We start from the raw sequence: 16,288 nt of genomic DNA on the forward strand, positions 1-16,288 counted from the left end.
AATGTGCACGCCATCTGCAGGATCCCCGAGAATAGCTAGGGCTACCTTCTGGGCAAATGTGACACCCTAGGGGAAGATTCCCATCACATCCTGGCCCTAGTGGGGAAAGGATACTACCTGAGAATTCTTTGTGGGAAACTGCAGTCTCTTGTCTGGAGATTCCCGCTCTTTTTCATCATGAGAGGAGGGAAATTTACCTCAGCTTTCTTCCCCTTAAACATGTGTACCCTTGTGTCAGGGACAGATGAGTCATCAGTGATATGCAAATCATCTTTTATTACAATAATCATATATTGATTACTTTTCTGCCATTTTGGCTGTAACTTTGCATTATCGTAGTCGACACTGGAGTCAAACTCCGTGTCGATATCAGTGTTTATTATTTTGGATAGTGAGCATTGCGAGACTCTGAAGGTCTCTGCGCCATAGGGACAGACATGGGTAGATTTCCTGTCTGTTCTCTAATCTTTTGTGCAATAAATTCACCTTAGCACTTACACATATCCAAACAGGTGTCGGCGTTGTCGACGGAGACACCCTCTCACACATATTTGCTCCATCTCCTCCTTAGGGGAGCCTTTTACCTCAGACATGTCGACACACACGTACCGACACACCACACACACAGGGGATGCTCTATTTGAAGACAGTTCCCCCACAAGGCCCTTTGGGGAGAGAGAGAGAGAGAGAGAGAGAGAGAGAGAGAGAGAGAGAGAGAGAGAGAGAGAGAGAGAGAGAGAGAGAGAGAGAGAGAGAGAGAGAGAGAGAGAGAGAGAGAGAGAGAGAGAGAGAATGCCAGCACACACCCCAGCGCTATATGACCCAGGAATCACACAGTAACTTAGTGTTAACCCAGTAGCTGCTGTATATATTGTTTTTACGCCAAATTTATGTGCCCCCTCTCTTTTTTACCCTCTTCTATCGTGCTTCTGCAGGGGAGAGCCTGGGGAGCTTCCTCTCAGCGGAGCTGTGGAGAGAAAATGGCGCTGGTGAGTGCTGAGGAAGAAGCCCCGCCCCCTCAGCGGCAGGATTCTGTCCCGCGATTTTGTGTAAAAATAATGGCAGGGGCTCATGCATATATACAGTGCCCAACTGTATATATGCTCTATTTTGCCAGGAGGTACTCAATTGCTGCCCAGGGCAACCCCCCTGCAGTGACCGGAGTGTGTGGGTTAGTGTGGGAGCAATGGCGCACAGCTGCAGTGCTGTGCGCTACCTCATATGAAGACAGGAGTCTTCTGCCGCCGATTTTGACGTCTTCTTGCTTCACCCGCCGGCTTCTGTCTTCTGGCTCTGCGAGGGGGACGGCGGCGTGGCTCCGGGAACGGACGACCAAGGTTAAGTTCCTGTGTTCGATCCCTCTGGAGCTAATGGTGTCCAGTAGCCTAAGAAGCGCAACCTAGCCACAGTTAGTAGGTTTGCTTCTCTCCCCTCAGTCCCACGTAGCAGAGAGTCTGTTGCCAGCAGAAGCTCTCTGAAAATAAAAAACCTAACAAAATACTTTATTAGCAAGCTCAGGGGAGCTCACTAAAATGCACCCAGCTCCGTCCGGGCACAGATTCTAACTGAGGTCTGGAGGAGGGGCATAGAGGGAGGAGCCAGTGCACACCAGTAGTCCTAATTCTTTCTTAGAGTGCCCAGTCTCCTGCGGAGCCCGTCTATTCCCCATGGTCCTTACGGAGTTCCCAGCATCCACTAGGACGTTAGAGAAATTAATAATCTGTTTCTTTCCCTTAAACATGTGTACCCTTGTGTCGGGGACCGAGGGTTCATCCTCAATATGAAACACATCCCTTATTGCCACAATCATACACTGAATGGTTTATTCACCCTAGGGTGCAATTTTACTTCGTCGTAGTCGACACTGGAATCAGAATCCGTGTCGGTAGTAGTGTCTTGTGTTAAGGTACGCTTTTGAGACCCCGACGGGCCCTGTGAGTCGGTTTAATCCGAGGATTGACCCCCTGATGTCCCCCCTAATTCAGCCTTATCAAGCCTTTTATGTAAAGATGCCACACTTGCATTCAACATATGCCACATGTCCATCCAATCCGGAGTCGGCACAGCCGACGGGGACACCACTCATTTGCTCCACCTCCTCCTTGGAGAAGCCTTCCGTCTCAGACATGTCGACACACACGTACCGACACCCCACACACACAGGGATTAACCTATAAGGGGACAAAACCCCAACCAGGCCCTTAGGAGAGACAGAGAGAGAGTATGCCAGCACACACCAGCGCTTAAAAACACTGGAAAAAATATGACCAGATAGCGCTTTTTTATATATAATATACCAATTCCCACTCACTGCGTCGCTAATGTGCCCCCCTCCTCTTTTTTTCCAGCCTGTGAAGTTCAGCAGGGGAGAGACCAGGGAGCCAGCGTTCATGCATGCAGCTTCTGTGGAGAAAATGGCGCTGGTTAGTGCTGAGGATCAAGCCCCGCCCACCCGACAGCGGGCTTCGGTCCCAGTGACTTTTCTATTAAAATGGCGGGGGGATCTTAGATTTACTGCCTCCGCAGCCTAATCTTTCTGAATTTGCCCAAAAGTGAGGAATATTGCTGCCCAGAGCGCCCCCCCCTGTGCCCTGCACCCTTCAGTGCTGCTCTGTGTGTGTGACTGGGAGCAATGGCACGCAGCTTACCGCTGCGCGCCTTTCCTCATGAAGATCTGATGTCTTCTGCCTTCTCATACTCACCCGGCTTCTATCTTCGGCATCTGTGAGGAGGACGGCGGCGCAGCTCCGGGACAAACCCCAGGTGAGACCAGTGTTCAGACTCCCTCTGGAGCTAATGGTGTCCAGTAGCCTTAGAAGCAGTGGCCAACATGACAAGCCAGCTCTGCTTCTCTCTCTCCTCAGTCCCACGATGCAGGGAGCCTGTTGCCAACAGGACTCCCTGAAAATAAAAAAACCTAACAAAATTATTTTTCAACAGAAAACTCTGGAGAGCTCTCTGCAGTGCACCCATTCTCCTCTGGGCACAAGATCTAACTGAGGTCTGGAGGAGGGGCATAGAGGGAGGAGCCAGTGCACACCCATAGTAAAAGTTCTTTTTAGGTGCCCTATCTCCTGCGGAGCCCGTCTATACCCCGTGGTCCTTACGGAGTCCCCAGCATCCTCTAGGACGTAAGAGAAAATAAGAATTTACTCACCGGTAATTCTATTTCTCGTAGTCCGTAGTGGATGCCTGGGTACTCCGTAAGGACCATGGGGAATAGACGGGCTCCACAGGAGACTGGGCACTCTTTAAAGAAAGATTAGGTACTACATCTGGTGTGCACTGGCTCCTCCCTCTATGCCCCTCCTCCAGACCTCAGTTAGGGAAACTGTGCCCGGAAGAGCTGACATTACTAGGAAAGGATTTGGAATCCAGGGTAAGACTCATACCAGCCACACCAATCACACCGTACAACTTGTGATAACTATACCCAGTTAACAGTATGAACAATAGCTGAGCCTCATTCAACAGATGGCTCAGAATAACCCTATAGTTAAGCAATAACTATATACAAGTATTGCAGAAGTCCGCACTTGGGACGGGCGCCCAGCATCCACTACGGACTACGAGAAATAGAATTACCGGTGAGTAAATTCTTATTTTCTCGGACGTCCTAGTGGATGCTGGGTACTCCGTAAGGACCATGGGGATTATACCAAAGCTCCCAAACGGGCGGGAGAGTGCGGATGACTCTGCAGCACCGAATGAGCAAACTCAAGGTCCTCCTCAGCCAGGGTATCAAACTTGTAGAATTTTGCAAACGTGTTTGATCCCGACCAGGTAGCAGCTCGGCAAAGTTGTAAAGCCGAGACCCCTCGGGCATCCGCCCAAGAAGAGCCCACCTTCCTCGTGGAATGGGCTTTTACTGATTTAGGATGCGGCAGTCCAGCCGCAGAATGTGCAAGTTGAATCGTGCTACAGATCCAGCGAGCAATAGTCTGCTTAGAAGCAGGAGCACCCAGCTTGTTGGGTGCATGCAGGATAAACAGCGAGTCAGTTTTTCTGACTCAAGCTGTCCTGGAAACATAGATTTTAAGGGCCCGGACTACGTCCAGCAACTTGGAATCCTCCAAGTCCCGAGTAGCCGCAGGCACCACAATAGGTTGGTTCAAATGAAACGCTGATACCACCTTAGGGAGAAATTGGGGACGAGTCCTCAATTCTGCCCTGTCCATATGGAAGATCAGATCAGGGCTTTTACATGACAAAGCCGCCAATTCTGACACACGCCTAGCCGAAGCCAAGGCCAAAAGCATGACCACTTTCCACGTGAGATACTTCAACTCCACGGTTTTAAGTGGCTCAAACCAATGTGATTTTAGGAAATCCAACACTACGTTGAGATCCCAAAGGTGCCACTGGAGGGACAAAAGGGGGCTGAATATGCAGCACTCCCTTAACAAACGTCTGAACTTCAGGCAGTGAAGCCAGTTCTTTTTGAAAGAAAATAGACAGGGCCGAAATCTGGACTTTTATGGATCCCAATTTTAGGCCCATAGTCACTCCTGACTGTAGGAAGTGCAGAAATCGACCCAGCTGGAATTCCTCTGTTGGGGCCTTCATAGCCTCACACCAAGCAACATATTTTCGCCATATGCGGTGATAATGTTTTGCTGTCACATCATTCCTAGCTTTTATCAGCGTAGGAATGACTTCCACCGGAATGCCCTTTTCCATCAGGATCCGGCGTTCAACCGCCATGCCGTCAAACGCAGCCGCGGTAAGTCTTGGAACAGACAGGGCCCCTGCTGTAGCAGGTCCTGTCGGAGCGGCAGAGGCCAAGGGTCCACTGAGATCATTTCTTGTAGTTCAGGGTACCAAGTTCTTCTTGGCCAATCCTCTCTTTCTTATTATCCTCAGTACCTTTGGTATGAGAGGAAGAGGAGGGAACACATAAACCGACTGGTACACCCACGGTGTCACTAGAGCGTCCACAGTTATCGCCTGAGGGTCCCTTGACCTGGCGCAATATCTTTTTAGCTTTTTGTTGAGGCGGGACGCCATCATGTCCACCTGTGGCCTTTCCCAACGATTTACAATCAGCTGGAAGACTTCTGGATGAAGTCCCCACTCTCCCGGGTGGAGGTCGTGCCTGCTGAGGAAGTCTGCTTCCCAGTTGTCCACTCCCGGAATGAACACTGCTGACAGTGCTATCACGTGATTCTACGCCCATCGGAGAATCTTTGTGGCTTCTGCCATGGCCATCCTGCTTCTTGTGCCGCCCTGTCTGTTTACATGGGCGACTGCCGTGATGTTGTCTGACTGAATCAGCACCGGCTGGTTTTGAAGCAGGGGTTTTGCTTGACTTAGGGCATTGTAAATGGCCCTTAGTTCCAGAAGCAAGTCCCTTCTTAGCGGCAGAGGCCATAAGTCCTCTGTGAGCATCTCTTGAAGTTCCGGGTACCAAGTCCTTCTTGGCCAATCCGGAGCCATGAGTATAGTTCTTACTCCTCTACGTCTTATAATCCTCAGTACCTTAGGTATGAGAAGCAGAGGAGGGAACACATACACCGACTGGTACACCCACGGTGTTACCAGAACGTCCACAGCTATTGCCTGAGGGTCTCTTGACCTGGCGCAATACCTGTCCCGTTTTTTGTTCAGACGGGACGCCATCATGTCCACCTTTGGTATTTCCCAACGGTTCACAATCATGTGGAAAACTTCCCGATGAAGTTTCCACTCTCCCGGGTGGAGGTCGTGCCTGCTGAGGAAGTCTGCTTCCCAGTTTCCATTCCCGGAATGAAACACTGCTGACAGTGCTATCACATGATTTTCCGCCCAGCGAAAAGTCCTTGCAGTTTTTGCCATTGCCCTCCTGCTTCTTGTGCCGCCCTGTCTGTTTACGTGGGCGACTGCCGTGATGTTTTTCCCACTGGATCAATACCGGCTGACCTTGAAGCAGAGGTCTTGCTAAGCTTAGAGCATTATAAAATTACCCTTAGCTCCAGTATATTTATGTGGAGAAAAATCTCCAGACTTGATCACACTCCCTGGAAATTTTTTCCTTGTGTGACTGCTCCCCAGCCTCTCGGGCTGGCCTCCGTGGTCACCAGCATCCAATCCTGAATGCCGAATCTGCGGCCCTCTAGAAGATGAGCACTCTGTAACCACCACAGGAGAGACACCCTTGTCCTTGGATATAGGGTTATCCGCTGATGCATCTGAAGATGCGATCCGGACCATTTGTCCAGCAGATCCCACTGAAAAGTTCTTGCGTGAAATCTGCCGAATGGAATTGCTTCGTAGGAAGCCTCTTTTCCTGGTTTTAGGAGGTTCCTGACTAGCTCGGATAACTCCCTGGCTTTCTCTTCCGGGAGAAACACCTTTTTCTGGACTGTGTCCAGAATCATCCCTAGGCACAGCAGACGTGTCGTCGGGAACAGCTGCGATTTTGGAATATTTAGAATCCACCCGTGCTGTTGTAGCAGTATCCGAGATAGTGCTACTCCGACCTCCAACTGTTCCCTGGACTTTGCCCTTATCAGGAGATCGTCCAAGTAAGGGATAATTAAGACGCCTTTTCTTTGAAGAAGAATCATCATTTCGGCCATTACCTTGGTAAAGACCCGGGGTGCCGTGGACAATCCAAACGGCAGCGTCTGAAACTGATAGTGACAGTTCTGTACCACGAACCTGAAGTACCCTTAGTGAGAAGGGCAAATTTGGGACATGGAGGTAAGCATCCCTGATGTCCCGGGACACTATATAGTCCCCTTCTTCCTGGTTCGTTATCACTGCTCTGAGTGACTCCATCTTGATTTGAACCTTTGTAAGTGTTCAAATTTTTTTAGATTTAGAATAGGTCTCACCTAGCCTTCTGGCTTCAGTACCACAATATAGTGTGGAATAATACCCCTTTCCTTGTTGTAGGAGGGGTAATTTGATTATCACCTGCTGGGAATACAGCTTGTGAATTGTTTCCCATACTGCCTCCTTGTCGGAGGGAGACCTTGGTAAAGCAGACTTCAGGAGCCTGCGAGGGGGAAACGTCTCGACATTCCAATCTGTACCCCTGGGATTCTACTTGTAGGATCCAGGGGTCCTGTACGGTCCCAGCGTCATGCTGAGAGCTTGGCAGAAGCGGTGGAAGGCTTCTGTTCCTGGGAATGGGCTGCCTGCTGCAGTCTTCTTCCCTTTCCTCTATCCCTGGGCAGATATGACTCTTATAGGGACGAAAGGACTGAGGCTGAAAAGACGGTGTCTTTTTCTGCAGAGATGTGACTTAGGGTAAAAACGGTGGATTTTCCAGCAGTTGCCGTGGCCACCAGGTCCGATGGACCGACCCCAAATATCTCCTCTTCCTTTATACGGCAATACACCTTTGTGCCGTTTGGAATCTGCATCACCTGACCACTGTCGTGTCCATAAACATCTTGTGGCAGATATGGACATCGCACTTACTCTTGATGCCAGAGTGCAAATATCCCTCTGTGCATCTCGTATATATAGAAATGCATCCTTTAAATGCTCTATAGTCAATAAAATACTGTCCCTGTCAAGGGTATCAATATTTTTAGTCAGGGAATCCGACCAAGCCACCCCAGCTCTGCACATCCAGGCTGAGGCGATCGCTGGTCGCAGTATAACACCAATATGTGTGTATATACTTTTTATGATATTTTCCAGCCTCCTGTCAGCTGGCTCCTTGAGGACGGCCCTATCTATAGACGGTACCGCCACTTGTTTTGATAAGCGTGTGAGCGCCTTATCCACCCTAAGGGGTGTTTCCCAACGCGCCCTAACTTCTGGCGGGAAAGGGTATACCGCCAATAATTTTCTATCGGGGGGAACCCACGCATCATCACACACTTCCTTTAATTTATCTGATTCAGGAAAAACTACAGGTAGTTTTTTCACATCCCACATAATACCCTCTTTTGTGGTACTTGTAGTATCAGAAATATGTAACACCTCCTTCATTGCCCTTAACATGTAACGTGTGGCCCTAAAGGGAAATACGTTTGTTTCTTCACCGTCGACACTGAAATCAGTGTCCGTGTCTGTCGACCGACTGAGGTAAAAGGACGTTTTAACGCCCCTGACGGCGTTTGAGACGCCTGGACAGGTACTAATTTGTTTGCCAGCCGTCTTATGTCGCCAACCGACCTTGCAGCGTGTTGACATTATCACGTAATTCCATAAATAAGCCATCCATTCCGGTGTCGACTCCCTAGAGAGTGACATCACCATTACAGGCAATTTGCTCCGCCTCCTCACCAACATCGTCCTCATACATGTCGACACACACGTACCGACATATAGCACACACACACAGGGAATGCTCTGATAGAGGACAGGACCCCACTAGCCCCTTGGGGAGACAGAGGGAGAGTTTGCCAGCACACACCAAAGCGCTATATTTTACAGGGATAGCCTTATAATAAGTGCTCCCTTATAGCTGCTTTTATAAAATCACAATTTCGCCAAATTTTGCCCCCCCTCTCTTGATTTAACCCTGTTTCTGTAGTGCAGTGCAGGGGAGAGCCTGGGAGCCTTCCTGACCAGCGGAACTGTGTGAGGAAATGGCGCTGTGTGCTGAGGAGATAGGCCCCGCCCCTTTTTCGGCGGGCTCGTCTCCCGCTCTTTAACGGATTCTGGCAGGGGTTAAATATCTCCATATAGCCCCCGGAGGCTATATGTGAGGTATTTTATGCCAAAAAATAGGTTTACATTGCTTCCCAGGGCGCCCCCCCCCAGCGCCCTGCACCCTCAGTGACTGCCGTGTGAAGTGTGCTGAGAGCAATGGCGCACAGCTGCAGTGCTGTGCGCTACCTTAAGAAGACTGAGGAGTCTTCTGCCGCCGATTCTGGACCTTCTTCTCTTTTCAGCATCTGCAAGGGGGCCGGCGGCGAGGCTCCGGTGACCATCCAGGCTGTACCTGTGATCGTCCCTCTGGAGCTAATGTCCAGTAGCCAAAGAAGCCAATCCATCCTGCACGCAGGTGAGTTCACTTCTTCTCCCCTAAGTCCCTCGATGCAGTGATCCTGTTGCCAGCAGGACTCACTGTAAAATAAAAAACCTAAGCTAAACTTTTCTAAGCAGCTCTTTAGGAGAGCCACCTAGATTGCACCCTTCTCGGCCGGGCACAAAAACCTAACTGAGGCTTGGAGGAGGGTCATAGGGGGAGGAGCCAGTGCACACCACCTGATCCTAAAGCTTTACTTTTTGTGCCCTGTCTCCTGCGGAGCCGCTATTCCCCATGGTCCTTTCAGGAACCCCAGCATCCACTAGGACGATAGAGAAAACAAAGAAGCAGAAATCCACAATCAGATGTTTGTGCAGTGGATGCCCATCACTTAATAGTTTCCGTCATTTTAAACGTAAGCTGTAGCCGTGACAAAACAATTGAATTACCCCCTTTGTATGAACAGACTGAAAGAACAAGGCTGCTAGGACTTTTGTGGAGAGGAGCAGAGGGAGCATTATGTGAAAATGCATGAAGAGACCCATCTCTCCACTACTTTTCTCCTGTTCTGCCTACAAATTATACACAACACCCAGAGATGCAATATTTTAGAATTTCTCCAGCTTAAGTTCTGGAGAGACACCATTATGTAGTCTTAAAAGAAAGAAGAAGAAAAAAAAAAAAAAAAAAAAGACCCAAGTCTCAGAAAACCAACCTCCCAGAATTTGCTTTCAGTTACCACCCCTGTCAGATATCCAACACAATCAACATAAGATTAATAGCACAATGACACTTCCACATACCTGAATGAAAACACATATTGGAGAGACCAAAATTGCAAATCACAAGATCAAAGACATGACAGAAAGGAAGGCAGGTGTCAAGGACATACACAGTACATACTATACCAACAATGGAGATATTCTTTAGACAAGTTACAATGCTCCAGTGCATACTGTATATGCATTCCTACCTGTGATAGTGCCATGAACCTGGGTCCCATTTTTTAGCTCCACGGTCACAGTTTCATGGCTCAATTTCATCAAGAACCTGAAAAGACACAGATGATATTATATTGCTCTGGACACGCCAAGCACACTGCAAGCACAACCTGTAACACCTCCGGAGCGGGCACCCTGCACCGCTTCCTGCATCCAGTGCCAGGCAACCTGCATCCCCTCCTGTGCATGGCAGTTTGTACACCGTAGTGCAGTGCAGGGCAACCTACATCACCTCCATGCACTTAACACCCCTCTCCCCCACCCTGAGCCGGGAACCTTGTGCCCCTTCCTATGCTGGGCAGCGTAGACAGCCGGCAGAACGGGCATGTCTGCTGCAGCAATTCCGGAGCTTTGTTCCCGCCGCGCACACAATCCACAGCCATCTAGCCCCCACAGCGCCTCACCTGACCAGCTTCATATCTGCCGGTGACCGCTGCAGCACAGTCTCCCTCACACAGGAACAGACGGGGGAATAGCGGGATTGCTGCGATATATATTCATGTACTAACAGCAGCTACTAGAAGACGCCTGAAGCCGCTGTGACCCGGATGTTGCGGCACGGAGAAGCGGAAGTAGATGCTGTGTGCACTAGGGCACTAGTTTATTATAATTATGGCTCCGGCGCCATTTTGTTGCAGATCTAGTCTACCGGGCTCATAGGAGGGTTGATTCTATTTCGACTCCTCCCCCAGTCGGAAAAGGTCCCTTACTGTATCCACGCTGTGACAATAGCCTGTTTCAGGAGATTTCACAGTATAATCTCAGGCTAATTGGTACTGCAGATCACATTCACCATTATTTATTTATTTTTTTAAACAATGTTATTGACAGGAAAATTGTAAACATAGGGGGTCATTCTGACCCGTTCACAGGCGTGGCTGGACCAAACGGGGCGGGCCGGAGAGCGATCAGTAGCTCCCGGCCAGCACGCTAAGGGCTGTAACACACTGGCCGGTTTCTCCCGGATGGCAAAAAGCCGGACAAACTTTGTCCGGGTTTTTGCCATCCGGGAGAAACCGGCAGAGTCTCGCACACAGGACGGCTTTGAGCCGTGTGTAATGCTGTGCGCATGCGCAGCATCAGACACGGCTTGAGAAAAAACCGTTGTGTGTGAAAGCTCCCCTTCACACACACGGTTCACTGGCTGCAAAGACGGCCCGGTGGCCGCCCGGCCGCCGGTCCTTCCAGTGGTGAGACCCGGCTGCAACCCGACAGCCGGGGAGGGGCCGTGCAGTGTGAAGGGACCCTAGCCCTCACACTGTTAACTACAATGCTGGCACGGGAAAAAGCCGTCCGGCTTTTTCCTGGCCGGCAAAAACCGGGTAGTGTGTTTTTAGCCCTAAAGCTGCGCTGGACGGGAGCTACTCTTGAAGTGCAAAGGCATCGCCGCTGTGCGATGCCTTTGCACTTCTGCGATGGGGGGCCGGACTGACATGCAGGGCAGGCTAGCCCTGTGCTGGGCGTCCCCCCGCATGTCAGGGAAGAAGATCGTAGCTGTGCTAAATTTGGCACAGCTACGATCAACTCGAAATGACCCCGATAGAGTAAGTTCACACAACTACAGAACAAAAATCAGGTAAAATCACAGTACAGACATAAAAGTATGCATGGGGAGCAATGGGAAGACAAGCAGGTATAGGGATAAACAACTAGACTGAGTACACAGAGAAGCAAGGAAAGCCCAGGTTTGGTTTTAAAAAGGGTGGCCAGTATCTAGTACGGTCATATTGTACCAAGTGGTGAGGTGAAAGCTCTGACTCAAAAGTGACTTGGTTTCTGGAGGTAACAGAAACATAGAATTTGACGGCAGATAAGAACCACTTGGCCCATCTAGTCTGCCCATTTTTTTTATACTTTAGGTAATCGCAACCCTTTTTAAATCTTAATTCTTTGTAAGGATATTCATATGCCTATCCCAAGCATGTTTAAATTGCTCTACAGTCTTAGCCTCTACCACCTCTGATGGGAGGCTATTCCACTTATCCACTACCCTTTCTGTGAAATAATTTTTCCTTAAATTTCCCCTGAACCTGCCTCCCTCCAGTTTCAGTGTATGTCCTCGAGTTCTAATACTTCTCTTCCTTTGAAGAATGTTTCCCTCCTGAACTTTGTTAAAACCTTTGGTATATTTGAAAGTTTCTATCATGTCCCCCCTTTCCCTTCTCTCCTCCATACTATACATATTAAGATCTTTTAGCCTTTCCGGGTAAGTTTTGTGATGTAGGCCATGCACCATTTTAGTTGCCCTTCTTTGTACACTCTCTAATGTATTTATATCCTTCTGGAGATATGGTCTCCAGAACTGGACACAGTATTCCAGATGAGGCCGCACCAATGACCTATACAGTGGCATTATTACTTCTCTTTTCCTGCTACTGATTCCTCTCCCTATGCAACCAAGCATCTGACTTGCCTTTCTCATTGCTTTGTTGCAAGTGTTGTGATATAGGGCAACCAAATGTCAAAGAAAGTCGCCGTTCATTTTTCTTTTTGTAAGGAAACCTCGGACCAATCCATTGTGAATAAATAAGATAACCTGGGATATAAAATGATAATAGGTACTGGGTCGGGAGATATCCATTGGGATAGTATCGTCTTTTCTCAAACGTCCTAGAGGATGCTGGGGATTCCGTAAGGACCACGGGGTATAGACGGGATCCGCAGGAGATTGGGCACACTAAAAAGACTTTTACTGTGTGTGAACTGGCTCCTCCCTCTATGCCCCTCCCCCAGACCTCAGTTAGACTTTGTGCCCAGGAGTGACTGGACACACACTAGGGGAGCTCTACTGAGTTTCTCTAAAATACTTTATGTTAGGTTTTTATTTTCAGGGAGACCTGCTGGCTACAGGCTCCCTGCGTTGTGGGACTGAGGGGAGAGAAGTCAGACCTACTTCTTAGTTCAAGGGCTCTGCTTCTTAGGCTACTGGACACCATTAGCTCCAAAGGGTTCGATCACTTGGTGCGCCTAGCTGCTTGTTTCCGGAGCCGCGCCGTCACCCCCCTCACAGAAGCCAGAAGAAAGAAGCCGGGTGAGTATGTGAAGAACAGAAGACTTCAGTGACGGCAGAAGACTTCGGTAACGGAGGTAAGCGCAGCGGTAGCGCTGCGCTCCATGCTCCCACACACCAACGGCACTCACAGGGTGCAGGGCGCTGGGCGGGAGCGCCCTGGGCAGCAAGCTACTGATCTTTTAACAAGGCTGGCATTAAAAGCATTCTCGGTGCCTGGGCACCGTGTCCCTTACCCCCGCCAGCATAAAGCAGTGCTGCGCGGCAGTTACTCCCGCGCCGAAGGCTCACAAGTGTGCAGGGCGCAGAAGGGGGCGCCCTGGGCAGCATGATATACACTTTTTTAAGGGTGTAGACGTCATATACAGTGTGTAGACACTGTATAGGGACCCCCGCTGGCATAAAGAATGTATATTTTTAGCGGGCTGAAGCGCACCGAGAAGGGGCGGGGCTTAGCCCTCACAACTCTTTGAGCGCCATTTTCCTCCATGTCCCCGCCATAGTACAATCGTGGGGGGGCACAGTGTTTAGAATATAACAGTTAGTTAAATGGGGGCACAGTGTTTAGAATATAACATTTAGTTAAATGGGCGTCTACTACAGTCTATTGTGCATGTACCCTGTGTTTCCCTGGTCAGAATACCCACTGTAGCTTTTTAGTCGACATATGTCGATGGGAAACAGTACTCTGTCACAAGCGGGGATCGCTGTCGGCATCGCTGATGCCTGTTGGTCCTCGATGCAGTTGATGCAGTGTCAGCAGGTCGGTAGTTGGTTACTTGTCTAAAGGGAACACTGTATGGGTGACACAGTCGTATGCAGTGCCGTTTCTTGCGGCGGGCGAGCCGTGCAACCGCACGGGGCGCCCGCCGCAGCACTTTGCAGGTCCCGGTTTCCCTGTTCTCCGTCTTTCCAAGTACTCTTGCTCGGGGGTGTATTTACTCAGCTGCCCTTGTGGTCTTCACTATATAGGGAAGACGGAATGTGCCTTCAAAGAGCGAATGGCAGCTCATAGGTCCTCCATTAGGGAAGCTTTAAATACAGGTAAAAGTGACCAGCCGGTACCCCGCCACTTTATTGAAGCACGCCATTCCTTGGCACAATTGCGTTACCGTATTATAGACCACATTCCACCCCTTAAACGGGGTGGGGATAGAGGTCTGCTTTTGTTAAAAAGGGAAGCGAAGTGGATTCACTTATTAGATACGTTATCCCCTCGGGGCCTTAACGAACATCATGGGCTAGCCTGCTTCATTTGATACATCATGGGTTGGTCTATCTTACTTGATTCATCTGGGTTTATCCGATACCTGTGTTCTACAGTCATAACCTTGTGGGTTTTTTTTCTTTTTCATTTTTTCATATTTTTTGTTAGGTGTGGAGTTTGGATGTTCTCCATATGTTTTTCACTGTTTATTAATTTATATTATTTTATGATTTTCTGTTGTACTTTGTCATAAACTTGTCTTGGTACATATACCTGCCGAAATCTCTTGCTGGATTGTTGGACCAACTCTGCAACAAGGAGAAGTGCTCCTATTGCGGAATTGGTACTATGTATTTACTATATAAGTTATTGAAGTTTATTTTGTATAGCAATCTTCTAGTAGCTATAGATTTACTGTACACAGACTTGCGGAGATAGCTGATTCTGTATGGTGCTTTTAGATTTTTCTATATGATCACTGTGTGTATGTAATTTCCTTCTTTTTGTACTAGATGTAAGGTGAATCTTGTCTGGTTGTCATGACGCCGGACGCCGGCGCCTGCGGATGACGTCATTCGGCTGAGCGGGAAGCGGCGGGCGGACGGCGCCATGCACAGACGGAGAAGACTATTTAGGTATGTTGGTTTCTTATGCCTTGTTGTCCTGACGAAAATGTATTGTATGCATTGAAACGTTGACAGCTCCGCAAGGTGTCTGTGCTACTTTCTTCTCGCCGTGAGTGCCGCCTGACTGCTGTTATATATATATATATATATATGTATAGACAGTCACAAGGTTCTTATAAATAAGAATTCAGGGCGGCACTCCAGTTTTTCGTATGAATAAATTTTTAGTGAAAATTCATAGAAAAGACTTTTCTATGAATTTTCACTAAAAATTTATTCATACGAAAAACTGGAGTGCCGCCCTGAATTCTTATTTATAAGAACCTTGTGACTGTCTATGCATGTGGGGAGGGCACCACCTTTATGCTCATGTTGTCCGGAGTGCCAAGCTTTTGTTGCAGTATATATATGTATATATATAGGATACGTGTGTATTTGTGTATTACATTATTATTTATAATGTCTACTGAAGTAAAAGTATTTTTTCTCATGTGCTGGTCGCTCTGTTGATAAAGCTCTAGGTCGGCCGTGAAGAGCAGATCCTCACAAGGAGTCCGAATGTTTATTCTTTTCCCGCTGCGGATGGAATACGGTGAAAGTCAACTCCTGGTCGACACGGGGCCCTGTCACAACGGATCGTACACAGGAAGCTAAGTGATATTTTATTTCTATGCCTTGCCGTTATTTGATTTACATGCACATGGGGGAGTGTTTATATTCGGAAAAGCATCCGATAGTAGTTCCCTAAAGAGAGTGGGGAGGTTTCTTATATTGAGTCTTCGCTATGACATGGCGAGGAATGCTAAGGCGGACTCCGAGAGATACTGGAGTGTTTCCCTGGGACGGTGTACCGCTGGGTGGGGAGTCCTCAGTTCAGTCACTCTCGGTGGATACCACTGGTGGGTCTAACTTCGTGAGTTGGATTCCCTCACAACGGTTGGTGACGCATTCTGTTGTGGGATGCCGTCATTTTAACTGTTTTGACACTGTTCTTTTTTCCCTTTCGGTGCAGTTTGTGGAAGGTGAAAAGGTAAGAGTTCTGCAGCCCTGTTAGGTTTGCAGAACAAGATGTTGTTTTCTGTTTTACCACATCCACCGCAGGTCGCTGGGTCTATCTGGCTGGAGCCCACTTCGGTGGAAACTCGTCTACTACTCTTCAGTCAGTCCGAGAATGGCCTGGCATTGTGAGTTAATAATGGAATAATTATTATGCGTTCTCTTGTGTCAAAAGGTTTGGAACCTTTCATGACAGGTTGTGTTCAAGTTTCTCTCTTGGGGAGTGGTCATGTTTTGGCTTTGGCGTCCGCAGGGCGGATGTCGGAAGTAGCGGCTGGGTCTCACAAGAGCCCCTGTTTGATCTTCCAGGTGGATAGAGTGGAATTGAGAACTCGGATAATAGTTCTGCCAAATGTGGTTTCGGTGTTCGCAGAAACCTGCCTATTTGATGCCTGTGGTTGCTTAAGCATTGGCTGGTTCAAGGTCTCTTGATGTAGTCAGGGATTTGAATATTTATGTCGCCAAGTTGGCTCAGAT

At 48.7% G+C, this 16,288-nt stretch overlaps 1 protein-coding gene across 1 annotated transcript in view; it reads right to left on the reverse strand.

Moving 5' to 3' along the window:
- SNRPD1 (small nuclear ribonucleoprotein D1 polypeptide) overlaps positions 1–10,495 on the reverse strand; it is a 30,264-nt gene extending 19,769 nt beyond the window's left edge. Inside the window, exons 1-2 of the mRNA XM_063922681.1 lie at positions 10,317–10,495; positions 9,885–9,961 (exon numbers count right to left, since the gene is read on the reverse strand). Of these exons, the coding sequence (XP_063778751.1) occupies positions 9,885–9,961; positions 10,317–10,330 (91 nt within the window). The 5' untranslated portion in view covers positions 10,331–10,495. The remainder of the gene's footprint in view (positions 1–9,884; positions 9,962–10,316) is intronic.
- Positions 10,496–16,288: the final 5,793 nt, after the last annotated feature.

The sequence above is a fragment of the Pseudophryne corroboree genome, chromosome 5, assembly GCF_028390025.1.
Source record: "Pseudophryne corroboree isolate aPseCor3 chromosome 5, aPseCor3.hap2, whole genome shotgun sequence".
NCBI lineage: Eukaryota > Metazoa > Chordata > Amphibia > Anura > Myobatrachidae > Pseudophryne > Pseudophryne corroboree.